General features: G+C 42.6%; 1 protein-coding gene across 1 annotated transcript in view; it reads right to left on the bottom strand.

Annotated features, from left to right (window-relative positions):
* Positions 1–27920, bottom strand: part of oca2 (oculocutaneous albinism II) — a 328581-nt gene that overhangs the window by 144752 nt on the left and 155909 nt on the right. Inside the window, exon 14 of the mRNA XM_052026515.1 lies at positions 16044–16182. Coding sequence (XP_051882475.1) covers positions 16044–16182 — 139 coding nt within the window. The remainder of the gene's footprint in view (positions 1–16043; positions 16183–27920) is intronic.

Raw genomic sequence — 27920 nt, 5'->3', positions numbered from 1 at the left:
GGCCAAAGCCATTCATCCACTGTTTTTATGGAACAATCAGACATGTTGCAGAAATTGATTCCAACAACAGTGGCTGAAACCTCAGTGCCAGAATACATTTTGACTTTCACAATTATTGTACATAAAAGGCCCTGATAATACCTTGCGCTTTACATGAGTGATTTAAATGTCTGGCCCACTGAAAACAATTTTACAGCAGGGTTGTTGGTATGTTGAAATTTTTGCATAGGTATCTTCTTCTTGGAGAGCTCTTTGCAAGTCATTATCTTAGGGCTGAGTGGATGTAGGTCAGCTTTTTGGTCAGTCCTAAGTAGAATGCTTCATTTCGATGAACTGAGCTATTCTAGGTAGCATACAGGCATCAACATCACCTGAAGACCACATTTAACCCAATTTGGAGAATGTTCATCCAGGTATGAAATAATATATTTTTAGTATGCTTATACTGAATGCAGTTATTTTCACATAAACATGGGGAAATTTCTACAGATATACGGTGGAGACCATTCTGACTGGTTGCATCACCACCTGGTATGGAGGCTCCAATGCGCAGAATCGAAAGAGGCTGCACAGGGTTGTAGACTTAGCTAACTCCATTACAGGCACAACCGTCCCTGGCATTGAGAACATCTTCAAGAGGCGGTGCCTCAAGAAGGCAGCATCCATCATTAAGGACCCTCACCACCTGCGACATGCATTACTACTATTAGGGAGGAGGTACAGGAGCCTGAAGACCCGCACTTAACATCTTAGGAACAGCTTCTTCCCCTCCGCCATCAGATTTCTGAATGGTCCATGAACACTACCTCGTTATTCCTCTTTTGCACTATTTATTTATTTTTGGAACTTATAGTAATTTTTATGTCTTGCACTGTACTGCTGCTGCAAATCAACAAATTTCATGACATATGTCAGTGATAATAAATCTGATTCTGATAATTTGAAAAAGAATTCCTTCCGCTTAGCTTTCTTTTTCCACCTTTCTCCATAATGGATCTTAATAACGAGTTATTTAATACCACAAAGTCATGGATATGGAAGCATTGGTAAGGGTGCAGAGGAGATTTACCAGGATGCTGCCTGGTTTAGAGAGTATGCATTATGAGGAGAGACTAATGGAGCTAGGGCTTTACTCTTTGGAGAGAAGGAGGATGAGAGGAGACATGATAGAGGTGTACAAAATATTAAGAGGAATAGATAGAGTGGACAGCCAGCGCCTCTTTCCCAGGGCACCAATGCTCAATACAAGAGGACATGGCTTTAAAGTAACGGGTGGGAAGTTCAAGGGAGATATCAGAGGAAGGTTTTTTACCCAGAAGTTGTTTGGGGCATGGAATGTGTGCTGCCTGGGGTAGTGGTGGAGGCAGGTACATTGGTCAAATTCAAGAGATTACTAGATAAGCATACGGAGGAATTTAAAATAGAGGGATATGTGGGAGGAAGGGGTTAGATGGTCTTAGACAAGGTTTAAATGTTGGTATAACATTGTGCGCCAAAGGGCCTGTATTGTAATGTACTGTTCTATGTTCTATGTACAAATACTCACTGATCTCATTTTCACCCTTCAGTATTGCTTGTAATCCATCCTAGTCCTATAGCTTTTCACTACACCTAGTCTCTTGAGCAGTATTTCATCGCCCAAATTTAATCCCTTTACTTCTGAGTCCTCAGCTGCCAAGGTTGAAAGTCCTGAAATTCCCTTCCTAAACCTCTCCACTTCTCTCTTCTCTTTCTACCTTTCAGTTGCTCCTGATAACCTAACCCTTTGTCCAAGCTTTTGGTTATCTTCCTGAATACCTCTGTATGTAACTTACTGTTAATATTTTGGCTGATTGTGCTCCTGTGAAGTGTTTTGGGACATTTTTGCTACATTAATTTAAATTGCTGTTTGGCCGCTACTCAAGCACAACATGCCCTCTAGGAAATGATATTTGCCTCAGCTTTGATCTGGTCAATAATTACGAATCTTGCAGTTCACTTTTCCCCCCCTCAGAATATTGACATTCAGTTTGCTACCATATACTTCCCCGTCGCCATGCCTAATATTTGTAGAAATGTAGTATAATCTTCCCCTGAGCTTTCACATGGAAAACACTTTTTTCAAAATGGGCCATCTCCCTTGTAATTCAGAATCATTCCACCAATTTAGGTTCCACCCAGCCCAGCCTGTTAATGACTAAAGAGAAAGAAAGGCAATAAGTGGCTGTTTAATCCACAGATTTTTTTGAATTCTGGGTGAAGCGCAGAGATGTCAGAAACCAACAGGAACCTTTTTTTATTTTTCATTCAAAATCTATCTGCGCTTCAGTTGTATCAGCCCCTTCCAAAGCAGTCACTTCCATTTGAAAACTTGCATATCCTTGCATTCATTAATGTGAGCATAGATTTATTTTAAGTTCTTTTTTCAGCAATTCACAACCTTTTCTTAAATGTGACCCCATTCAAATGCTGGAAATCTTATGCGACCCAAAATGATGCTGGCAGTAAATAAGTTACCATGCCAAGTAGAAAACAAATCAAACTAAAATTACACTGTCAATCACCTTCATGATTCCATTTTTTTTTTATTTTTGTGAAGGCAAAATGGATTGCAACCTCAAGGTTCTGAACCACTCTTTCTATAATTCAGATCGACAGTTGCATGGCTAAATACAAGCCCCAGCCTGACCCTAAGAAATCCCTGTCTGTTGTTGTTCAGGATCCACTCTTCTCAAGATGTCAGTACAGTTGAACTGCAAGAGTGTTCTAACTTTGTCTGCACTTCCTTGGGCGGTGAAAATTTAATGGAAGATAAGGATAAAGTATGGGTTAACACGTTCAAACTGAGGATTTCTTGACACAGATTGGAATCAGAGATTGGCAGGTATAACATTCAAAAAGTTTTTGATGAAGTACCATACAATAAACACACTTTCAGAATTGAACCCCATGTACTTAAGGTAGGAGGCTAAGGATGGGGGTGTGGCTAATGAAACTTAATGCAAGGAAGTGTGAAGCGATTCATTTTTCATAGGAAGGATGAGTACGAATTAAATTGTAGGACTTTAAAGTGCTGTAGGAATAGAGAACCACAATTGTATATACACAAACCTTTGAAGGTAGCAGGATAAGTTGAGAAAAAGAGTTGTTGCATTAGCAATGCAGGCATGGAGTATAAAATCAAAAACATAAATGGTATATTTTATAGAAAACTGGTTAAGCTCCAGCTGCAGTTTTGTGTTTCTTTCTGGACATCATATTTTAGGAGGAACATCAAGGCCTTGGCAGATATCCAAAACAGATTTACCCAGGGGTAAAAGAATTCAGAGAAATGCTGAAACTCAAGGTGTTCTCCCTCACACAGAGAAGATTCCAGAGAGATATTATAAGAAGTTCAAAAGCTTGAAGTGGTTTGAGACAGGGAGAGATTGTTTCAGGTGCGAGGTTGGTAACCAAAGGGCAGAGACCTACAGTAATGTGGAAAAGAACCAGATAGAACAAGTGAGAAACCGTTTTTAATCCAATAGGTTGTTACTATCTAGAATGCCTTACCCTAGGGTAGTGAATTATTTTTAAAAAAGGAATTGGATAAATGAAAAGGAAAAGTTTGCAAGTACTGATAGGGAGAGATAGGGTAGATGAACAAAATCATTTTCCCATGATAGGGGTATCAAAAACAAGAGAGAATAGATTTGAGGTGAGAGGAAAGTGTGTTAAAGGGGATCTGAGGGGTATGTTTCTACACAGTGGTTGATACCTAGAATCTGCTACCAGAGAAGATGGTGGAATCAGATATGATTACTACATGTCAGAAGCATTTAGACAGTCACTTAAATAGGCAAGGCATAGAAGGATATGACCCTAATGCAGGCAAATGGGATTAGTGTAGATAGGCAAAATGGTCAGCATGGACATGGTGTGCCGAAGGGCCCATTTCTGTGCTGTAGAACTCTATGACTCTAAGATGATGAGGAACATATAGGTGAGTAGAAGTAATTGGACATCTTTCAAAGCAGGCAGCCACAATGAGTCAAATGCAGTCCATTAAACTGTTCCAAGGATGGATAGATCAAATAGGCTGCATGGATTTATGAACAGTAGGTTAAGCCAGACTACTTTAGTTAAGTATTTTGAAGAGGTCACCAGCACGGTGGATGAGGAAATGACTGCGAGTGTTGTCCATGTGAACCTTCAGTGGCATTTATTCAAGTTCTTCACGTGACTATTCACCAAGTGCACAGAATTGACTGTGAAATGAGTTGATAATTGGTTGCCAGGCAGGAGAGAGGAAGTAGAGATTAAAAGAGTATTTTCTTGATTGGCAGGACTCAACGAGCAGAATTCCCTAGTGATCTGTCCCAGGGTCTCAGAGCTTTTCACCATTTATATTAATAACTTAGATCAAGGAATGGTGAATTGCATGTCCAAGTTTACAGATGCCATTTGAAGTTAGAGGAACAGTGAATTGTGTAGATGGGAGAAGGAGGTAAGGATAGAACATGGAGGTAAGGATCAACTAATTGAGTGTCCAAAGCTATCAGTGGTGGAGTTTAACGTGGCCAAGTGTGACGTAATCCATTTTGGATCTGCAAAGGACAAATTGGAGTACAATTTTTTAATGTGCTTGACTTGGACATCTAATAGCTGTGCTTTCACCTCCAAAAGCCTTCCTTTATTTCACAGAAGTATTCAAAGATAGGAGCAGGAGTCAACATTCAGTCATCTGAGCCTGCTCTACCACTCAACACAGTCATATCTGTCTCAGTACTATATTCCTGCTCTCGCCCTGTCCGCTTGATGCCTTTTGAGTCGCGAAACTTATCTCTCTCCTTAAAGTGACATGGCCTCTACAGCCCTCGGTGGTAGCAAATTCCATAGGTTCATAGCCCTTTGAGTGAAGAAATTTCTAATCATCTCAGTTCTAAATGTTTTACCCCACATTTGAGAGACCCTAGTTTGGAAAAACATTCTCCTTGCATCCTGTCTATCTAGCTCTGTCAGAATTTTGTAAGTATCAATTAGATCCCTCCTCACTCCTCTGAACATTGGTGAATACAAACCTAGTCAACACAATTTCTCCTCATACAGCAATCACACCACCCCTGAAATCATTCTGATGAACCTTTGCTGAACTCTCTCTGTGACAAGTATATCCTTTCTCAGATAAGGAGACCAAAGCTGCAACCAACACTCTCGGTGTAGTCTCAACAAAGCCCTGAATAATTGTAGCAAGACATTCTTGCTCCTGTATTCTGACTCCTTTACTATGAAGGCCAATGTACAATTTGCCTTCTTAACTGCTTGCTGTACCTACATGTTTGCTTTCAATGGCTGAGGCACAAGAAGACCCCAAGTCATCAATACTTCCTAATATATCACCATTCAAACAGTACACCACCTTCCCATTTTTCCTAGAGAAGTTGGTAACTTCCCATTTGTCCATGTTATACTGCATCAGCCATCTTTCTGCCCACACTTTCAGTCTGTCTAAGTCACCTCGAGGCCTCTGAGTTCCAGAATTTACGTCCAGTGACACTTAAGAAATGACAATATTTTCCCAAATGGGTGACTTGGAAGGGAGCATGTAGATGGTGGCACTCTCAGAGACAAGCTGCCTGTGTTCTTTCAGGTGTTAGAGTTCATAAGCTTAGCATTTGAATTATTAACCATTTCGAGGTTACCTCTTGGGTGGATCTTCCACAAGCACAGAGACAGTATGTACAGATAACAACTCTGTCTCATCAACTACACAATAACTTGCCTGACTTTGACAGTTATAAGCAGTTACAAACACTGTCACTGAAGCAAATGTACTTTAATTGTTCTGAGCAATTGCCTATTCACTGGACAAATATTTGGTCTAAAGGCCAGCACGGAATAAACACAGACCCAGACTAACAACAACATAAGAAGTACATCTAAGACTTGCTAAGGACAGGCCAGGACTAATAACAAAATAACAATGAATCTAACACCTCCATCATTACAGAAAGCCTACCACAAGCAACACCACAATATTCATCAGCTTACTTTGCAACTTCCAGAAAACTTACAGAGGGCTAACCACTAATGAGTTATTTCAAACGTTATAAAAATTACTTGTATGCACATTTTACTAAATCGTATCTCACCCACATACATTCAAAGTGCAGTCTCTATCCAGAAGCAAATTATGTTCCTGATTGTGTGAGTCATCAAGTTTTCTTTATAGCAGGGACCAGCAAAGAATATTGCTGAGAATGAGTGATTAAACATGACCATCTGATCAAAATATATTTTATCCACTGTCAAAAAAAATTAATAATATCAAGAACTTCATGAAACATTTCAGTGGATTCTAGTTTTATATCTTGAGTTTTTGATACATATCTATAAATATTTGTAACTTTTCTTTATATAACTGCTTATGTTTCATGGAATCCAGTTGCCAGGTACCTGTAATTCCTTATTGACCACTTAAGCAGTCAGTAATAAATTTGGCTATCAACAGGTTTTTCTGCCATGCACATTATTGTGGATGAGCCCCGTCACAGAGTCATACAGCACGGAACAGACCCTTTGGCCCAACTGGTCCATTCCAACCAAAATTCCCATCTAAGCTGGTTCCATGTGCCTGCATTTGGCCCACATCCCTCTAAACCTTTCCCATCCATGTACCTGTCCAAGTACTTTTTAAGTGTTGTTAATATACCTGCCTCAACCACTCCCTCTGGCAGTTCATTCCATATACTGACCACCCTCTGGGTGAAAAAGTTGCCCCTCAGGTTCCTATTATATCTCTTCCCTCTCACCTTAAACCTACGCCCTCCAGTTCTTGATTCCCCAGCCACAGGACTAATCACCCTATTAATACCCCTCTTGATTTTATACGCCTCTATAAGATCACCCTTCATCCTCCTATGCTCCAATGAAAGAAGTCCCAACATGCTCAACCTCTCTCCATAACCAGTCTCCAGTGACATAGAAACATAGAAACATAGAAAAACTACAGCACAATTCAGGCCCTTCAGCCCACAAAGCTGTGCCGAACATGTCCCTACCCTAGAAGTTACTAGGCTTACCCATAGCCCTCTATTTTATTCAGCTCCATGTACCTACCTAACAGTCTCTTGAAAGACCCTATCGTATCCACCTCCACCACCGTTTCTGGCAGCCCATTCCATGCACTCACCACTCTCTGAGTAAAAAACTTACCCCTGACATCTCCTCTATATCTACTCCCCAGCACTTTAAACCTATGTCCTCTTGTGGCCACCATTTCAGCCCTGGGGAAAAGCCTCTGACTATCTACCCGATCAATACCTCTCATCATCTTATACACCTCTATCAGGTCCCCCCTCATCCTGCATCTCTCCAAGGAGAAAAGGCTGAGTTCTCTCAGCCTGCTTTCATAAGGCATGCTCCGCATTCCAGGCAGCATCCTTGTAAATCTCCTCTGCACCCTCTCTATGACTTCCACATCTTTCCTGTAGTGAGGCAATCAGAACTGAGCACAATACTCCAAGTGGGGTCTGACCAGGGACCTATATAGCTGCAACAATACCTCTCGGCTCCTAAATTCAATTCCACGATTGATGAAGGACAATACACCATATGTCCCCTTAACCACAGAGTCAACCTGCGCAGCCGATTTGAGCGTCCTATGGACTCGGACCCCAAGATCCCGCTGATCCTCCACACTGCCAAGAGTCCTACCATTAATACTATATTCTGCCAACATATTTGACCTACCAAAATGAACCACTTCACACTTATCTGGGTTGAACTGCATCTGCCACTTCTCAGCCCAACTCTGCATCATATCTATGTCCCTCTGTAACCTCTGACAGCCCTCCAAACTATCGACAACACCCCCATCCTTTGTGTCATCCGCAAGCTTACTAACCCATCCCTCCACTTCCTCATCCAGGTCGTTTATAAAAATCACAAAAAGTAAGGGTCCCAGTACAGATCCCTGAGGTACACCACTGGTCACTGACCTCCACTCAGGATATGACCCTTCAACAACCACTCTTTGCCTTCTGTGGGCCAGCCAGTTCTGGATCCACACTGCAATGTCCCCTTGGATCCCATGTCTCTTCACCTTCTCCATAAGCCTTGCATGGGGTACCTTATCAAACGCTTTGCTGAAATCCATATACACTACATCTACTGCTCTCCCTTCATCAATGTGCTTAGTCACATCCTCAAAAAATTCAATCAGGCTCGTAAGGCAGGACCTGCCCTTGACAAAGCCATGCTGACTATTCCTAATCATATTATACCTCTCCAAATGTTCATAAGTCCTGCCTCTCAGGATCTTCTCCATCAGCTTACCAACCACTGAGGTAAGACTCACTGGTCTATAAGTCCCTGGGCTATCCCTACTCCCCTTCTTGAATAAGGGAACAACATCCGCAACCCTCCAATCTTCCGGAACCTCTCCTGTCTCCATCGACGACGCAAAGATCATCGTCAGAGGCTCTACAATCTCCTCCCTCGCCTCCCACAGCAACCTGGGGTACATCTCCAGTCATGTTCTCTAATGACAATCAGACATCTCATCGTCCAAGTGGAAGCAACGTATAGAAACTATACCTGCTACTTCAGTAGAGATTAAGTATATAACCTTTCTGATCTGTAAAACTTAATTCCACACTGGGCATTGCATTAGTCAATAAGCTGCTTTTTAAGCTTCATTGATTTATGACTTAGGCACACCATTTTGCTGCAGGTACAATCAATTTATGTAGGCAGACTCAGGCCTCAATCTGCAGAGCATGTGTAGACTGAGCATAATAACTTTACTAATATTAAGATTTGAGCAGTTATTAACATTGCAGTGCCCATTTCCAGGGCTTATACCAATGAGATCATGTCACACAATACAAACCTCATTTTTCTACAATTCTCTGATACAGTTCTGATTGGGAATCATTGAACACAGAGCAGTACAGCACAGTATGGGCCCTTCAGCCCATTATGTTGTACTGACCTATATAAACCTACTTCATGATCAATCTAAACTTTCCCTCTCACACAGCCCATAACGCTCCATTTTTCTTACATCCGTGTGCCTATTTAAGAGTCTTTTAAATGTCTCTATTGTATCAGCCTCTACTACCACCCCCAGCAGTGCATTCCAGGCACCCACCCCTCTCTGTGTAAAAAACCCTACCTCTGATATCTCGCCTAAACTTTCCTCCACTCACCTTAAACAGGTGTCCTCTGGTATTGGCTATTGCCACCCTGGAAAAAAGGTGCTGGAAATCCACTCTATCTATGTCTCTCATAATCTTATACACCTCTATCAAGTCGCCTCTCATCCTCCGTCACTCCAGACAGAAAAGGCCTAGCTCGCTCAGTCTTTCCTCATAAGACATGCTCTCTAATCCACGCAGCATCCTGGTAAATCTCCACTGCACCCTCTCTGAAGCTTCCACATCCTTTCTATAATGTGGTGACCAGAACTGAACACAATACTCTAAGTGTGGTCTAACCAGAGTTTTACAGAGCCGCAACATTACATCTCAGCTCTTGAACTCACTCCCCATACTAATGAAGGCCAGCACACCATAAGCTTTCTTAACTACCCTATCAACTTGCACAGCAACTTTGAGGGACCTATGGACTTGGACCCCAATACCCCTCTGTTCCTCCACACTGCTGAAAATCCTGCCATTAACCTTGTACTCTGCCTTCATGTTCATTCTTCCAAAGTGCATCACTTCATACTTTGATGGATTGAACTCCATCTGCCACTTTTCGCCCAACTCTTCATCCTGTCTATATCCGGTTGTAACCTAAGGCAACCTTCTACACTATCCACAACACCACCAACCTTCATGACATCTGCAAACTTACAAACCCACCCTTCCAATCCTCATCCAGGTCATCTATAAAAATCACAAAGAGCAGGGGTCCCAGAACAGATCCCTGTGGAACACTACTAGTCACCATCCTCCAGGCAGAATATGCTCCATCTGCTACCACCCTCTGCCTTCTGTGGACAAGCCAATTCTGAATCCACGCAGCCAAGTCTCCATGGATCCCATGCCTCATGAATTTCTGGATGAGCCTACCATGGGGAACCTTGTCAAATGCCTTACTAAAATCCATATACGCCACATCTACTGCTCTACCTTCATCAATTTGTTTTGTCACCTCCTCGAAAAACTCAGTTAGGCACGTGAGGCATGACATTCCCCTCACAAAGCCATGCTGATTATTCCTATTAAGACTATGCTTCTCTAAATGCTCATAAATCCTGTCCTTAAGAATCCTCTCCAATAGTATGCCCACCACTGACATAAGACTCACTAGTCTATAATTCCCAGGGTTATCCCTATTACCTTTCTTGAACAATGGAACAATATTTTTCATCCTCCAATCCTTTGGTACAACTCCTGTGGCCAGGGAGGACACAAAGACCATCATCAACACCCCAGCAAACTATTCCCTTGCTTGCCATAGGACTTATCTATCCTGATGTTTTTCAGAAGCTCCAACTCTATCTCTTTCTTAACCTCGACATGCTCCAGCACATTAGCCTGTTCTATGCTGACCTCACATTCGTCAAAGTCCCTCTCCCTGGTGAACACTGAAGCAAAGTATTCATTAAGGACCTCCCCTACCTCCTCTGCCTCCAGGCACACGTTTCCCTCTTTATCCCTGAGCACTCCTACCCTCACTCTAGTCATCCTCCGGTCCTACTCACCAAGGCCTCCTCATGTCACCTTCTAACTCTCCTAAGTAGGGACTCTCTTATGCTCCTTCCTGGCTACTTTATAATTCTCAAGAGCTCTGCCTGATTTTTGCTTCCTAAACCTTAAGTATTCTTCCTTTTTCATTTTGACTAAACCTTCCACCTCTCTTGTTAACCATGACTCCTTCACCCTTCGACCCTTTCCTTGTCTCATTGGGACAAAACTATCCAGAACCCCATGCAAGTGATCCCTAAACAACCTCCACATGTCTGCTGTGCATTTCCCTGAGAACATCTGTTCCCAAATTATGCACCCAAGTTCCTGCTTAATACCATCATAATTAGCCCTCCCCCAATTAAATACTTTCCCATATTATCTGCTCTTATCCTTGTCCATGGCTGTGCTAAAGGTCAGGGTGTTGTGGTCACTATCTCCCAAATGCTCACCCACCAAGAGGTCTGTCACCTGACCAGGTTCATTGCCTCTCCTCTAGTTGGCCTGTTCACACACTGCGTCAGGAATCCCTCCTGAACACACCTAACAAATTCTGTCCCATCTGAACCTTCTGCATGAAGGATGTGCCAATCAGTATTAGGGAAGTTGAAGTCACCCATGACAACAACCCTGTTATTTTTGCACCTTTCCAAAATCTGCCCACTTATCTGCTCCTCAGCGTCTCGGTGGCTATTGGCGGGCCTACAGAATTCTCCCAATAGAGTAATTGTACTCGCTCCCTTCTTGCTTCTGACTTCCACCCACACTGATTCAGTAGACAATCCCTCCACAATGTCCTCCCTTTCTGCAGCTGTGATACTATCCCTGATTAGCAATGCCACTCAACCCAACCACCACCAACCCCCCCCCCAACTTTTACCTCCCTCCCTATCGCTTCTGAAACATCTAAACTCCAGAACATAAGATATCATTATTAGTCACATGGACATTGAAAAACACAGTGAAATGCATCTTTTGTGAAGAGTGTTCTGGGGGCAGCCCGCAAGTGTCGCCAAGCTTCCGGCGCCAACATAGCATGCCCACAACTTCCTGATTCGTACGTCTTTGGAATGTGGGAGGAAACCGGAGCACCTGCAGGAAACCCACCCAGTCACGGGAGAACGTACAAACTCCTTGCAGACAGCGGCCAGGATTGAACCCGGGTCACTGGTGCTGTAATAGCCTTATGCTAACCACTACACTACCGTGCATCAAGCAGCCAATCCTGCCTTTGCCACAGCCAAGTCTCTGTAGTCACAACATTGAAATGCCATGTACTGATTCATGCTTGTTCATCACCTTTACTCTTAATATTTCTCACATTAAAGTGAACACATTTCAATGCATCCAACTGACTGCATTTATACCCTATCCGCTGCCTAACCCAGTAAAATTCATTCCTTCTCAGCTGCCAGTCTCAATCAACCAGTCAGTTTATTTTACATAAGCTTCATAACACTTGTGTTTCTATTCATGTATGGGATGTGGGTGTCGATGGTGGGAGCCAGCAGCAGAACAACAATGTTAAAGCAATCAAAACTAAATAATTAATGATTAGATAGAGTGACTCAATTAGAATAATGGTACTTATATTACCCAGAAATAAAAAGAGAAAATGCTGGAGATACTCAGCAGGTCAAGAGGTATTTCTGGAGAGGGAAATAGGGTTAATGATTCAAGCCAATGACCTTTTACCAAAAATGGGAGAAATTTGAAATCAATCATGTCTTATGTTGCAGAGGAGGGAACGAGGTGAGGAGAACAAAGGGGGCATGTGTGTTAGGGTGGAGACCAATAGAAACCAAATGACACAAAGAGAAGGTCATAATAGAGTCATACAGCACGGAAACAGGCCTTTTGGCCCAACTGGTCCATACCAGTTGTCCCATCCAAGCTAGTCCCATTTGCCAGCATTTGGCTCATAACCTTCTAAACCTTTCCAATCCATGTACCTGTCCAACTGTCTTTTAAAGGTTGTTATTGTACCTGCCTCAACCATTTCCCCGGCAGCTCATTCCACACACATACCACCCTCTGTGTAAAAAGGTTGCCCCTCAGATTCCTATTAAATCTTTCCCCTCTCACCTTAAACCTATGCCCTCTAGTTATTGATTCCTAACCCTGAGAAAAAGACTGAGTGCATTCACCCTATCTATGCCCCTCATGATTTTATATACCTCTATATGATCACCTCTCAGTCTCCTATGCACCAAGGAATAAAGTCCTAGCCTGCCCCCAGTCTCTCCCTATAACTCAGTCCCTCAAGTCCTGGCAACATCCTTGTAAATCTTTTCTGCACTCTTTACAGTTTAATAACATCTTTCCTATAGCAGGGCCACCAAAACCGAACATCAGCATCCTATACAACTACACCATGACCCCCTTTTATACTCAATGCCCTGACTTATGAAGGCCAATGTGCCAAAAGCCTTCTTCACCACCCTGTCTACCTGTGATTCCACTTTCAGTGAACCATGTACTTGTACTACAAGGTCCCTCTGTTCTACAATACACCCCATGGATCTGCCATTCACCATGAAAGTCCTACTTGGATTTAACTTTCCAAAATGCAACACCTTGCACTTCTCCGAATTAAACTCCATTTGCCATTCCTCAGCCCACTTATTCAGCTGATCAAGATCCCACTGTAATTTTTGATAACCTTCTTCATTGTCCACTATACCATCTATTTTAGTGTCATCTGCAAACTTACTAACCATGCCTGTACATTCTAATACAAATCGTTGATATAGATGGCAAACAATGGGCCCAGCACCGAGCCCTGAGGCACACCACTAGTCGTGGGCCTCCAGTCTGAGAAACAACCTTCCACCGTCACCCTCTGCTTCCTACCATCAAGCCAATTGTGTATTCAGTTAGCCAGCTCTCCCTGAATTCCACACAATCTAACCTTCCAGGGCAGCCTATCATGTGGAACCTTATCAAAGGCATTACTGCAGTCCATTTAAACCATGTCTACTACCCTGCCCTCATCAAATTTCTTGGCCACCTCATCGAAAATCGCAATCAAGTTTGTGGGACATGAGCCATGCTGACTACCCCAAATCAACCCCTGTCTTTCCAGATGTCCATATATCTTATCCCTCAGAGTCCTCTCCAGTAACTTACCTGCCACAGATGTTAGACTTACTGGTCTATAGTTCCCAGGTTTTTGTTTGCCGCCCTTCTTAAATAAAGGCACAACATTCTCTACCCTCCAGTCTGCCAGCACTTCACCTGTGACAAATTCCACCCCATCTAAGCCCTTAACAGTATGACAATCCCAGTCTATGTTAGGAAAGTTAAAATACCCTACTATGACAACCCTACTATTCTTACAACCCTACTATTCTTACAACTGTCCACAATCTCCCTGCATATTCGTTCTTCTAATTCCCATTGACTATTTGGGGGCTGAAAGTATATCCTCACCTATACTGCTTCAGTGACAGCACTTTCAACTCTCAGTCGGAAGGCTGCAGATTTAAACCCTACTCAAGGTCTAATCACATAACCTAAACTGACTCTTCACTGCAATACAGAGTGATTGCCATGTGGTCGGGTGAGATGCTAAATCAAGACCCTGCCCAGATGAATAGAAGATATCACACAATGCTAATTCAAGTGGATTTTTATTCTGGACTCATGCCCAACACCCAATCTCTCACTTTTAACCAGCAAAATAGATTAATTACTCATCTTTTCCCTGCCATATGGATGTATGGCTGCTGTTCTTGCATGGAAAGGATGCCTGTACTTCAATGCAGTCATTATATCCATTCAAACCAATAGGACTTTTGAATCAGATAAGGAAAACTCCTTTCTGGATCAACACTGACCTCCTACGTGTTGGTTAATGGCATGAGTATAGATGGGTACCTGATGGTTGGCGTGGGCATGGTGAGCCAAAAGGCCTGTTTCTGGGTTGTTTGATTCGATGACTCGATGGTGTCATGACTCTACTTTCTTGGACAACCAATCCTAAATGAACAGTCGACGAGCAAGGTCATCCCCAACCCACATTGGAGGAAATCAGGGCCTTGACAATGATTATTTGAGGAGGGAAATATTGTTCGTCACTCATAGTTAGCCTACCTCAGCTGTGATTCCTTTACTTTCAGACCAGATCACAGAGGATACGTCTCATTGAGCTGAATTCTGCTGGACCCAGTCAATTCAAGCAGAGGGTGGTGTGCATATGGAACAAGCAGCCAGAGGAAGTGGTTGAGGCAGTACAACAGTATCATTTAAGAAGCACTGGGATAGGTACATGGAGGGGAGGGGCCCAGAGGGATATGGGCCATACACAGGAAATTGGGACTAGCTAGGTGGACAACGTGGTTGGCATGGACTACAAGGGCCTGTATCCCTGCTGTATTGCTCTATGACTATAATTACCCAAACTTCCTGCTCATGGTGCATGTCGGCCACACTAACCAGTTCCCAATGCTGAGGGCTGAATAAAATGGCTCGCTACACCAGAAGGGCATCTGGTGAGATGGAGCAGGCTCTGAGCAGCAAGTAGGCTTCAGGCAGTGTACCGATAAGGCTCCAAGAGCAGAACACACTGAGGGTTCTCTGGTTGTCAAAGTCTTAATTGTCCCTGATAGTGAGATTTCAAAACTATTCAAATAGACTTACATCACGTGGAAATGTATAAAAATAAAAATTTTTTAAACATTTTAAAAAATCAGTGTGTGTAGTTCTGGGCTAATATTGATTAGTCGAGGCAGTGTAGCAGTTAGCGTAACACTACTACAGCGCCAACAACCCGGGTTCAATTCTGGCTGCTGTCTGTAAGGAGTTTGTACGCTCTCCCCGTGTCTACATGGGTTTCCTCCGGGTGCTCCGGTTTCCTCCCACATTCCAAAGACATACGGGTTAGGAAGTCATGGGCACGTTATGTTGGCGCTGGAAGCGTGGCAACACTTGCAGGCTGCCCCCAGAAGACCTTACACGAAAGATGCATTTCACTGTGTGCTTTGATGTACATGTGACTAATAAAGAAATCTAATCTAATATATCATTCTGTAAATTACGGAGTAAGGTGGATATTATTGCTCATTTTTTAATCTTAAATAAATGAATTATGAAGAGATAAGTTATGCCAAAATTGATAATTTAGTGGGTGTAGTTGTGGTTAGTTAACAATTGGTCAGCTAAAGGCTTAAAATAATCTAGGGTTAAATTTTTTACATAGATTGAGCATTCAAAATAAAAGATTAATTTACACTCCTTAGCCAGATCTGGGAAAACCATAGGGAGTGGTCTTACATTTGTTACAGCTTAAAAGTGGATAAATAATTGAAGTTTACACCTTTGAAGGTTATGGTGTGATAAATTATTCATCATCAATATTAATAAAGTTGAAAAGATTCGTCTTACTTTGTTTTGCAGTGCCTGATTGGAGATGATAATGACATTTGGAGGATCGCCAACTGCTGTGGCTGCTCCGCCGATGTTCGTAAAGACAACTTCCGCAATCAAGACATGCCTGGGATCCAGGTTGAGCACCTCACATAGTCTGTGGAGACACAATTATATCAGGGATCTTAATCCTGCCTTTGGACCTTCTGCCCCTCAAAACCAGCAGGAGAAACAGTCAGAGGTTTGCTGTGAAAATTTCAGAGTTATAAATCTCAGGGATCTTGTGGTGAAAGAGGTGATATGGATAATTGATGATAAGTTAAAGTACACTCCATCTTTGTTGCGACAAATTGTATAAAACACTTGTTAAACCACAGTTAGGCTCTCATTCTTCTAAACTCCAGTGCATATAGACTTAATTGACCCAATGTATCCTCTTACAGTCCTGCACAAGAATCAGTCTAGCATCCCTCCATGGTAAGAACTAAAGAAATGGAGACAGAGATGAATGTGTTAGAAGAAGAACTCAACAGCAGTCTGTCTCAGGATTCATTGAATGGGGGTACAGGGGGTTGAGAACCTCTGCTGAGGACAGATTATTCAGGACTACAGAGGGAAAGGTCAGAAGGCATGAGAAAAACAGAAAGGGATAATACTTATGGAAAGTTATGAAATTGGAGAAAATTGAAGGGGAACGAATATCTGTTGAAGTGTCAGAATTCAAGATTTGCCAGATGGCACCACCAGACATATCTACCTCCCTTCACCTTCCAGCATTCAGAAGGGATTGTAGCCTCTGTGATTGGCATTTGGACAGGTACATGGATAAGAAAGGTTTAAAGTGATATGGGCTAAGTGTTAGCAAAGGGGATTAGCTTAGTTAGGGAACTTGGCTGGCATGGACGAATTGTGCCAAAGGGCCTGTTTCCATGCTGTATAGCTCTATAACATCCTTCCTCAGATAAGGAGACCAAAACAGCAACTCCAGAAGGTGTCTCACCAAAGCCCTGCTCAGCTGAATCAAGACATGCTTGCTCCTATACTCAGGGGATAGATTAAGGATTAGAGACAAGTTGAAAAACTTTGTTCATGTAAAGACTAGTGTGAGGCTGGAACTAATTGTCTAAAAGAATGAGAGAGGCAGAAAGACTCAACATATTAAAAAATACCCTGATGAGCACGAGATGGGATCCCATGGACTGAGTGCTGAGAAATGGAATTCTTCTCAATTGATCTTTTTCAGTTTTTCGGTGAACGGTAGGGCCCTGGGGAGTGTTGTGGAACAAAGCGATTGAAGGGTACAGGTCTGAAAGTGATATCACAGGTAGACAGGGAGGTGAAGATGGCATTTGGCACGCTGGCCTTCACCACTCAGGGCACTGAGTATAAGAGTTGGGAAGTTATGTTGCAGTTGTACAAGACATTGGTGAGGCTGCACTTAAGACCTTAAGACCATAAGACATAGGAGCAGAATTAGGCCATTTGGCCCATCAAGTCTGCTCCGCCATTCGATCATGGCTGATTTACTTTTCCCTGTCAACCCCATTCTCCTGCCTTCTCCCCGTAACCTAGGCGCCCTTACTAATCAAGAACCTATCAAGCTCTGCTATAAATATACCCAATGACTTGGCCTCCACAGCCATCTGTAGCAATGAATTCCACAGATTCACCTCCCTTTGGCTAAAGAAATTCTGCCTCATCTCTGTTCTAAAGGGACGTCCCTCTATTCTGAGGCTGTGCCCTCTGATCCTAGGCTCTCCAGCTACTGGAAACATCCCCTCCGTTTTGTCTCTATCCAGGCCTTTCAATATTCAGTAGGTTTCAATGAGATCCACCCTCATCCTTCTAAACTCCAGCGAATACAGGCCCAGAGCCATCAAATTCTCCTCATACATTAACTCTTTCATTCCCAGTATCATTCTTGCAAACCTCACCTGGACCTTTTCCAATGCCAGCACATCCTTCCTTAGATATGGAGTATTGTGTACAGTTTTGGTCACCCTGTTATAGGAAAGATATCATTAAGCTGGAAAGAGTGCAAAGAAGATTTACAAGGAAGTTGCCAGGACTTGAGGGCCTGAGTTATAGGGAGAGACTGGGGGCAGGCTAGGACTTTATTCCTTGGAATGTAGGACATTGAGGGGTGACCTTATAGAGATGCATAAAATCATGAGAGGCATAGATAGGGTGAATGCACACGGAGTTTTTCCCAGGGAAAAGGCATAGATTTAAGGTGAGAGGCAAAAGATTTAAAGAGGATCTGAGGGGCAACATCTTCACACAGAGGGCGGTGCATATATGGATTGAGCTGCCAGAGAATGTAGTTGACAAAGGTACAGTAACAACATTTAAAAGACATTTAGATAAGTATATGGATAGGAAAGGTTTAGAGGGTGAAATTAGGGCAAATGGGACTAGCTTAGGTGGGCACCTTGGTCAGCATGGACGAGTTGGGCCGAAGGGCCTGTTTCTGTGCTGTATTACTCTATGACTGTCTATGACTCTAGTTGGCATGAGCATGAGGGGCCAAATGGCCTCCTTCAGTGCCGTACATTGCCACCTTATCACCTGCTGAATCTTGCAAAGACACAAGCTCCAGCTCACATGAACCTGCACCCCCACCATCCAACCAATCCTTCCTTCTGAGCTGACAGTGTGACTCTGCTGTTTGCCTGGAAGCTAAAGTCTCAGCTCTATCCTATTCTAACTCAATATCTGCACAAGCACACCATGCAGCAGAGGTCATGCAATAAAAAATTGCAAGTGAGGAACCCAGATGATTTTTCCCTCAGGAATCAAGGCCACAATTTGGTTGGGGTCAGCGAACAGAGCAGTGGCTGAGAATTGAACCAGTTATCTTCCTGTCTGTATGGCTTAGTATCATAACTGCTGTTGCATCTATCTCCTAAACCATCAAGAGCTGTCACTCAAAATTTTTAAGTTTATTTACAAATAAGGAATAAGCAGAGCTATTGCCATCGTGAGGAATCAAAGGGTATCTGAAATGAAATTTTTCTCCCTAGGTTTTTCCATCGCTGGCTATTTTAGTGTTGTGATTTTAGTCACACTCAAAGAGGATGATTGTTTGTTCAGTGTCTGGGGTACATTTTTTACTCTACCACAGAGTCCAAGATCACACTGTGCAGCTGAGGAAATGGCTAATGATAAATCTAAATTCTGTAACTGAGCCTTGGGTACTTCCCCATTTCATTCAGCCAGTATCATAGGGGCAATGCAGTGGAACAGCGGGTAGATGCAGCCTCACAGCCCCAGCAACCCTGGTTCAATCCTGACCTCTGGTACTGTCTGTGTGGGGTTTGCATGTTCTCCCTGTGACCGTGTGCCCATTGGGTGTATTTAAGGCAGAAATTGATAGGTTCTTGATTGGCAAGGGGGTTAAGGGTTATGGGGAGAAGGCCGGAGAATGGGGTTGAAAGAAAAAAGTCAGCCGCAACTGAAGACTCAATGGGCTGAATGGCCTAATTCTGCTCCTATGTCTTATGGTCTTACAGTGTGGGTTTCCTCTGAGCTCTCCGGTTTCCTCTCTCATCCCAAAAGGTGCAATAATCAAACTGCTGGAGGAACTCAGCAGGCCGGACAAACTCTGTGGAGGCAAAGGGATGGTCGATGCTTCAGGTCGAGACCCCACAAAAGGACTGTGGAGGCAGAGGGATGGTCGACACTTTGTTTTGTTTTGTTTTGCACCAGATTCCAGCATCTGTAGTCTCTTGTGCCTCCAAAAAAACGAGTTAATTGGTAGGTTAATTGGCCACTGTAAAATGCCCGTAGTGTGTAGACGAATGGTAGAATCTGGAGGGAGTTGATGGAAAGGTGGGGGAGAATAACATGGGTAAGTGTAGGATTACTGAAAAGTGGGTAATTGATTGTTCATGCCGACCTGTTTCCGTGCTGTCTCTCTCTGGAACTCCATCATGCCTTCCCATCTCTTGACTGCTCTGCTAGGTTTAGAGCAAGGGAAGTTGGCTGATCTACCACCTCCTTACAGCACCACTGCCATTTACATCAAGGACAGATAATGGAGTAGCACTACTGAGTCTACAGTAGCTGTAAGTTAGTATATGTTATTGGAGAAGATCTGGTTTGAACTGAGGATCCTTCTCTCTTGCTCTTTTAACACCAACAGCAGTCATGTTGGTTTGTCGTTACATTTTCCAATCTTTAGATGTGTTTCAGACCGCTGTACGGGTCGTCCCCAGCTTATCAACACCAGACTTATGTACAACCCATATATACGAATAGCATTTGGGAGACTGGTGGGATGGATTGGCTGGCTGCTGCAGGGCTGCAGGCATCTTCTGCTGCCTGGGAACATGACTCACAGCCCCATTTCCGGCTTGCGAACTGTTCAGGTTAACGAGCAGTTGACAGGAGCAGAACCCTGCCATAACTTGGGGACGACCCGCAAGTTTCAATCTCTCTCTGCCTGCCCATCACAGCCCCCTCTAGTGCTGCAACGTGCAAATTACCAGTCTGACAGTAGTGGATTTACTCTGCAAAGCAGGGCCTCCACCAGAAAGCTGCCATAATGGCAAATTAACAGCAACTGAGGACACTTCGTGGGACAGAGGCACTGGTTACATCAGCAGACACGATTCTGGTGTTTTTTTATATTCTGGGCAAACTTGGGCTCTTTTCTCTGGAGTGACGGAGGCTGAGGGGTGATCTGTTGGAAGTGTATAAAATTATGAAGGGCATAGATAGGGTGGAAAAGAAATATCTTTTTCCCATTATTGAGCAATCCAATACCAGAGGGCATGCATTTAAGATGAGAGGGGTTAAGTTCAGAACAGACATGAGGGGTACATTTTTTACTGAGAGAGTGGTGGATGCCTGGAATGCATTACTGTTCTATGTTCATGGTTCATGGGCATCACTGGTTAGGTCAGCATTTATTGCTAAACCTTATTTGCCTTTGAACTTAATGACTTGTTGGACATTTTCAGAGGGCAATTAAGAGTCAACTACATTGCTGTGTGTCTGGAGTCACAGAGAGGCTAAGCCAGGTCAGTGCAGCAGATTTTCTCCACTTAAGAATATTAATGAACCAGATGGCTTTTTAGATCAGTGCAGCAGGCTTCGTCTGTTCACCATTACTAATATGAGGTTTTCATTCCAGACAATTTAATTAACAACTTAAAGTCCCCAGTTACCATGATGGGATTTGAACTCCTGTCTCTAAGTTATTGGTTCCAGTTCCTGGATGACTAGCCTGGCAACACAAACATGATGATATGGTATCCTGATCCAAGAGCTCTGGAGAGGAAGCTGATCTCTGCCAGTCAACAGAACTTGTGATGAAATATCACCAGAGGAAAAACCAACCCAAGATCTGCGCTATAGTACATCCTGACTAGCTTTCTTGCTTGAAATGTTATTGAGGGATGACAAAACATGAGAATACTTCTTGTAATCCCATCAGAAGAGATTGTAAAAATAAGTCTAATCGCATTTGATCAAAAAAATCAATTATATGAAGATGTTTTCGGCATATGTTTGGCAACTATTGTGGAAGACTCAAAGTTTCCAAGCACAAATGATTTATATTCATGATCCTTCTTGAAACAAATGATGCAATAAAGTGCCATCTGCCACTACACAGGCATGAAGAATGTTTCAGAGACTTGCATTGATATTTCTTATATGCTACCTCATGTTTCACTCAGGAACATAACTTCATAGTTTTGTAAAATTACAAAGATTGTTTATAACTGATACATGCTATTCAACCCAACAGGTCAATGCTGGCGTTCTTCTCTGCTGGAGTCTCTCCTCATCTTTGCTCATCTAACTCTAACAACATTACCTTACTTACTCAATTAGCTTCCTCTTGTATAACCTGATGCTTCTCATTCCAAATATTCTCCGTGATACTGAGTTCCACATTCTTTGGGTGAAAGAGTTTCCGCCAAATTATTTATTCGATTTGCATTTACTGTTTTATATTAAAGGACTCTTGATTTGCTCTTTCCAACTGGAAGCACTAAGAGAAAACTTGTCCTCAACCACAACTTAAGAACTAGATGTGGAATAGAATAGATTTTTACAAACAGAATTGATAGCACATAAGCCACAATATTGCATGTTCAAAGTATGTGACCAAGGACAAACTACTATCATATTCTCTCTGTGTCCAATTGAAAATTTTTTTTATAGTTTAATGACTTCTATTTTCTTACTTGTCTCTCTCTGAAAAAGCAAAGAATCCCATGCTTTTCACCCTTGCTTTTATACTTTTCTTGCTGAGAAATATTTTATTTCATCTTCTAAAAGAATTCAATTTATTGGTTAGATGGGATTGTTTGGATAAACACCTTGGAATGTGCCTCCAATTGCTGCAATATCTCACCTACACTATTTGCTGCAATATCTTAACTACACTATTTAGAAACAAATAGTGTAGGTAAGATATCGCAGCTATTTAAGAACAAACCTACTTCATTGTTTTATTCTTACAAAAGGTATTTTGCATGAGGTATTGTGATTTGAGATGTGGTGACATACTCTGTGGTATCCAATAATGAGACTAAAATAGATTGAGAAAAAGTGCTGAATATCACAGAGATGATTGTGATCAACAGCATATTCATGCCTAAAGGTTTATCATAATCCTTTCATGTGGCTGTACACATTTGGCTAATTAAGCTGTTTCCCAGTAAATTAATCACTATTCTAAAATCATAGATTCATAATCATTATGGCACAGAAGGAGGCTTCTGTCCACTGAGGTCATGCTGGCTCCTTGCAGAGGCATTCAGCACTCAGACCCATTCTGCACCACCCCCCCTTCCCTGGTAGCCCAGCTCCTTTTGAAAACCCTGAATTCTGACTCAGTTTCCACTAGTTTTACAGGCAGCCTGTTCCAGAGCCTCAACAATCTCTGCGTAAAAAAAGTTTTCCTCTTATCCCCTCTGTGTCCTTTACTCATTACTCTTGATACATCAATGGAAACAGCTATCCTCCATTTACCTTATCAAAAGCTTATTCATAATTTTGTACACCTCTAAAATTTTCCTTCAACATCATTTGCTGTAAAGACAACAACTTCTGCTTCTCCAGTCCAACGTTACAGCTGAAAGCTACTCATCCTTGGAAACATATTACTTCTGCAAGCTCTCTATGACTTTCACATCTTAAAGGTTTGACCAGAGTGGGGTGCAATAGTCCTGTTGTCACCTGAACTAGCTTTTTTTCTCAAAGGGTTCAACTTAAACTCCCTGCTTTTGTGCTCTATTTATGAACACCAGGATCCTATACATTTTACTCACTATCAACATATCCTACCACATTCAAAGATTTGCATGTTCTACAAATGTAAACAAACATTAAAGTATTTAGCAATTCTGCATTTCTATTTCTTTGGCAGCTGTGGAAAAATAATATTGACAGCATCTACATGAGGTATTGCTTCAGGAAAGCGACACCTATCATCAAGGATCCCCACCATCTGGGCCATGCCATCTACTGCTACTCTCAGGCAGGAGGTACAGAAGCCTAAAGTCCCACACCATCAGCTTCAGGGACAGCTACTTCCCTACAACCATCAGGTCCTTGAACTGACCTGCACAACCCTAATAAAGTTTTCCATTGTACCTGTACCTCACTGTACTTGTGCACATGGAAAAAAACTTGACTTGACTCGACTTAACTTGATCCTACCTCAGCAACGGAACACGAAGGACCACCTCTTGCACTACCACTAGACTTGTCTCTGTGCTTTTTTTTGCACTGTCTTATTTTGCAGTTTTTTTTGTTCTCTGTCTTTATGTGTTCTATGTGTTGTTGTCTGAGTCTATGTGCCTGTGATGCAGCTGCAAGCACATTTTTCATTATACCTGTACCTCACCATATTTGTGCAGATGGCAATAAAGTTGACTTCACTTGATTTGATAATAAAAGCACGGAATTATATTAATTCTCATCCAGGCTAATCAGTATTCGTGCTCCTGACAAGCTCCCACCATTCTTCCTCATCCAACCTTTCTACCTCCTCTCCTTATCTGGGATCCCTCTGCTAAACATCCCAACTATGCCATACTGGAGTGAATGCTACATTCTCATTGGCGTCTATCTCATATTCATGGTTTGCAGATTTGATTTCCCTCACAAGTTCTTTGTGATTCCCACTTATTCATCCTGCTCCAGGGCAGAACAACAATGGCTACTATGCTGAATCTGGAGGTGAATTGCAGGCTGAGAATCAACCTGGATCTTCTTACTTGCACAGCTGAATGCTGCTCCAATTGTGTTGTGATGAAAGCACTGAGACTCAAGCAGCATATGGATAGCACACAAACGTAAAAGTATTTGGTTACTAGCTGAATCTCAAGTGCAGCAAGCCCTTCAGTGTTGAGTAATCAGCTGGTATTCTCTCTTTCACTAACTCAGTGAGGAAACAAGTTCTGTCAGACTTGGAGTATTGTATTGTGTACAATTCTGGTCGCTCCATCACAGGAAGGATGTGGAGGCTTTGGAAAGTGTGCAGAAGAGGTTTATTTGGATGCTGCCTGGATAAGAGGGTATAAGCTGCAAGGAGAAGTTGGACAAACTTGTGTTGTTTTCTCTGAGAGACTTGATAGAAGTTTATAAAATAATGAGAGGCATAAATAGAATAGACAGAATTTTTTTCCCAGAGTAGAAATGTCAAGTACTAGAGGACGTGCATTTAAGGTGAGAGGGGCAAAGTTTAAAGGAGATGTGTAGGGCAAGTTTTTTTGACACAGAGAGTTGTAGGTGTCTGGAACGGACAGCTGGGGTGTAGTGGTGGGAGCAGATACAATAGGGGCGGCACGGTAGCGTAGCGGTTAGCGCAACGCTATTGCAGCGCCAGCGATCGGCGCTCGATTCCCGTCACTGTCTGTAAGGAGTTTGTACATTCTCCCGTGTCTGCGTGGGTTTCTTCCGGGCGCTCCAGTTTCCTCCCACATTCTAAAGACGTACAGGTAGGTTAATTTGGGGTTTAAAATGGGCGGTGCAGACTCGTTGGGCCGAAAGGGCCTGTTACCACGCTGTAAATAAAATTTTTAAAAAATAGTGGCTATTAGATAGACACATGAATATGCAGGGAATGGAGGGATTTGGATCATTCACGAGCAGAAGAGATTTAGCTTAATTCGGCATTATGTTTGGTGCAGACATTGTGGGCCGAAGGGCCTGTTTCTGTGCTGTGTATGTTCTATGTTCCATGTGAACCTGTGAACATGTGAAAATGGCAGGTAAGCTAAGGCTGCCCGCTGCCACAACGGTTGAACCATAATGGGCTTCCCTGACAACCACACCCACTCTCCCACCCCTGCCTTGCCTCTGACAATCTTACCCCATGTCCATTCCACAAACAGATTAAACCACAGGTTGTTTTCTTTGGACTGGAACATGCTATTTAATCCCAGTTTTGTTCCCGTTACCACATCTCACCATCTTGTTCTATTCCTTAGTTCTCTACACTGTTTGTTATCTTGATGGAAAGCCAAAAATGTTAATCTCGACCCATTAGAAATCCTGGCATTAAGAGGGAAGGGAATATTGCCCTGTGACTCCAATCCCTATCTCCTCAATTGGCCCAATACCCACTGACAGCCTCTCCACACTCAATGTGAAATATTCCAGTAAAACTTAAGACAAATAATAACATGGCCAAAAGCATTAGGAAGGCATCATGATTTGCGCCTTCAATTTTCTTTTAAATTAAATTAAATCTGCACTGCTCAGGATATTCAGGAATAATTACATCATGACAACTATTGCACTGACTGATTATTAGTATGGCTGAAAAGCAGCCTACACCTAATAATTGCTCAGTCGCATACAAGAGTTTTACTTTTGTGACTCACATATCATGGAGATGCTAGTGAAACAAAATACCAGATGTGGTAGTGAGCTGAATGTGGTGTTCTTTACACAGCAGACATTCAGGCTTTCCTTAATGCTTCTTAATAGCAAGCAAGCTTTATCAGGATAGCTGCAGCTAATCCCTCTACTAATCTTTAAACCACACTACTTTCATATTCAATTCAGCCATCATCCTTCCCATTGGATGACTGAAGTTTCACCCATGATGCAGGAAGCAACAAGTTCCACTGACTAAATTAGAAACTGTAAATGTAACCACTGTGTTAAAAAAGCAAGAAATATATCCGAATTAATAGTCAAAATATCTCTTGTTATTCTCTATCAAATTAAATACGAGATTATCACTGGCACTAGGATCTAATGCCCCTAGTTCTCAATCAGTGCTTGACACACTAGAACATTAGACAATAGGAACAGAAGTTGGCCACTTGGTCCCGGAAGCCTGCCCTGCTGTTCAATGTGGTCATGGCTGATCTGCCCCAGACCTCATCTCCTCTTCTGTGCCAGTTCCCTGATCATTCAAAAATGTATCTGCCTCCCCTATAAATACCTCAAGTGATCTAGCTTCCACAGCCCTCTGCAGTAGAGAATTCCAGAGAGTCACCACCCTCTATAAGAAGTTCCTATGCACTTGTTTTAAATAAGACCCATATCCCATCATTCAAGAATCCCCCTTCAGTGGAAACATCTCAACATCTATCCTATACATCCCCTAAGGATCACACTTCAATGAGATCACCCCTTCTAAACTCCAAAGCAAATGGATCTAATTTATTTGCTATTTGTGATGGGACAACCTTCTCATCGCAGACATACCCTAGTAAATCTCTTTTGGACAACCTCAACCACTTGTATCTCCTTTCTTAAATAAAGGGACCAAAACAGTGCAGAGTACTCTGAGTTTGGTCTCACCAGTATGCTGTACATTTATGACAATACTTCCTATTTTTAAACTCCAACCTCAGCAATAAAGGCCAATACACCATTGCCTTCTTAACCATTTGCTGTAGGTGCCTGCTAACCTTTTGCAAATCATGCACAAGAACACCTAGATCCCTCTGTACTTCGTTCCACGTAGATAATAGCCTACCTTTAGATTACCAAAGTGCATGAATTGTTGATGTCTTCTCTGCCCTTGACTGCAGGTGTGAGATTATTTAACTTCTTGGACCTGAAGTTCTTCCTGGTCACCACTAGATAGAGGACTTCTCTCCTTTGGTCCACAAAGGTATCAGTTTTGTCAAAATATATTTTAAATCTATGCCTCTTGGTTTTGACCCATCTGCTAAAGGAAATCAGTAAGTTGTGAGGTGGCTATCAGGATGCCAGAAAGGGATAAGATAAGATATCTTTATTAGTCACATGTACATTGAAACATGCAGTGAAATGCATCTTTTGCATAGAGTGTTCTGGGGGCAGCCCGCAAGTGTCGCCATGTGTCTGGCACCAACGTAGCATGCCCACAACTTCCGAACCCATACGTCTTTGGAATGTGGGAAGAAACCAGAGCAAACCCATGCAGACACGGGGAGAACGTACAAACTCCTTATAGACATTGGCTGGAATTGAACCCGGGACACTGGCGCTGTAAAGTGTTATGCTAACCACTACACTACTGTGCCTGCCCTATACCGTGCGTCCCCTCACTTAACCTATATAGATAGGTTAAGTGAGGGGGACAAAGATCTGACAAATGGAGTACAATATAGCAAAATGCTAAATTGTTTATTTTAGCAGGAAAAATGAAAGAAGAAGCTCATTATCCAAATGGTGAGAGATTGCAGAGCTCTGAAAAGCAGAGGATCAGGGTGTCCTGGAGTATAATTCACAAAAGATAAGTATGTTGTTTAGCAAGTAATTAGGAAAACTTAGGTCAGCAAAACGAAGGAGTGGTCACTAACTTCAGCAAGTGGAGTGGGGAACATGTCCCTGTCTGTATCAATGGTGCTGAGATGCAGATGGTTGTGAGATCAAGTTCCCAGGTGTAGATATCACCAACAACTTATCCTGGTCCAACCATGTGGATGC

Source organism: Pristis pectinata, chromosome 11 (assembly GCF_009764475.1).
Source record: "Pristis pectinata isolate sPriPec2 chromosome 11, sPriPec2.1.pri, whole genome shotgun sequence".
Classification (NCBI taxonomy): domain Eukaryota; kingdom Metazoa; phylum Chordata; class Chondrichthyes; order Rhinopristiformes; family Pristidae; genus Pristis; species Pristis pectinata.
This window is presented reverse-complemented; position numbering and strand designations above follow the sequence as displayed.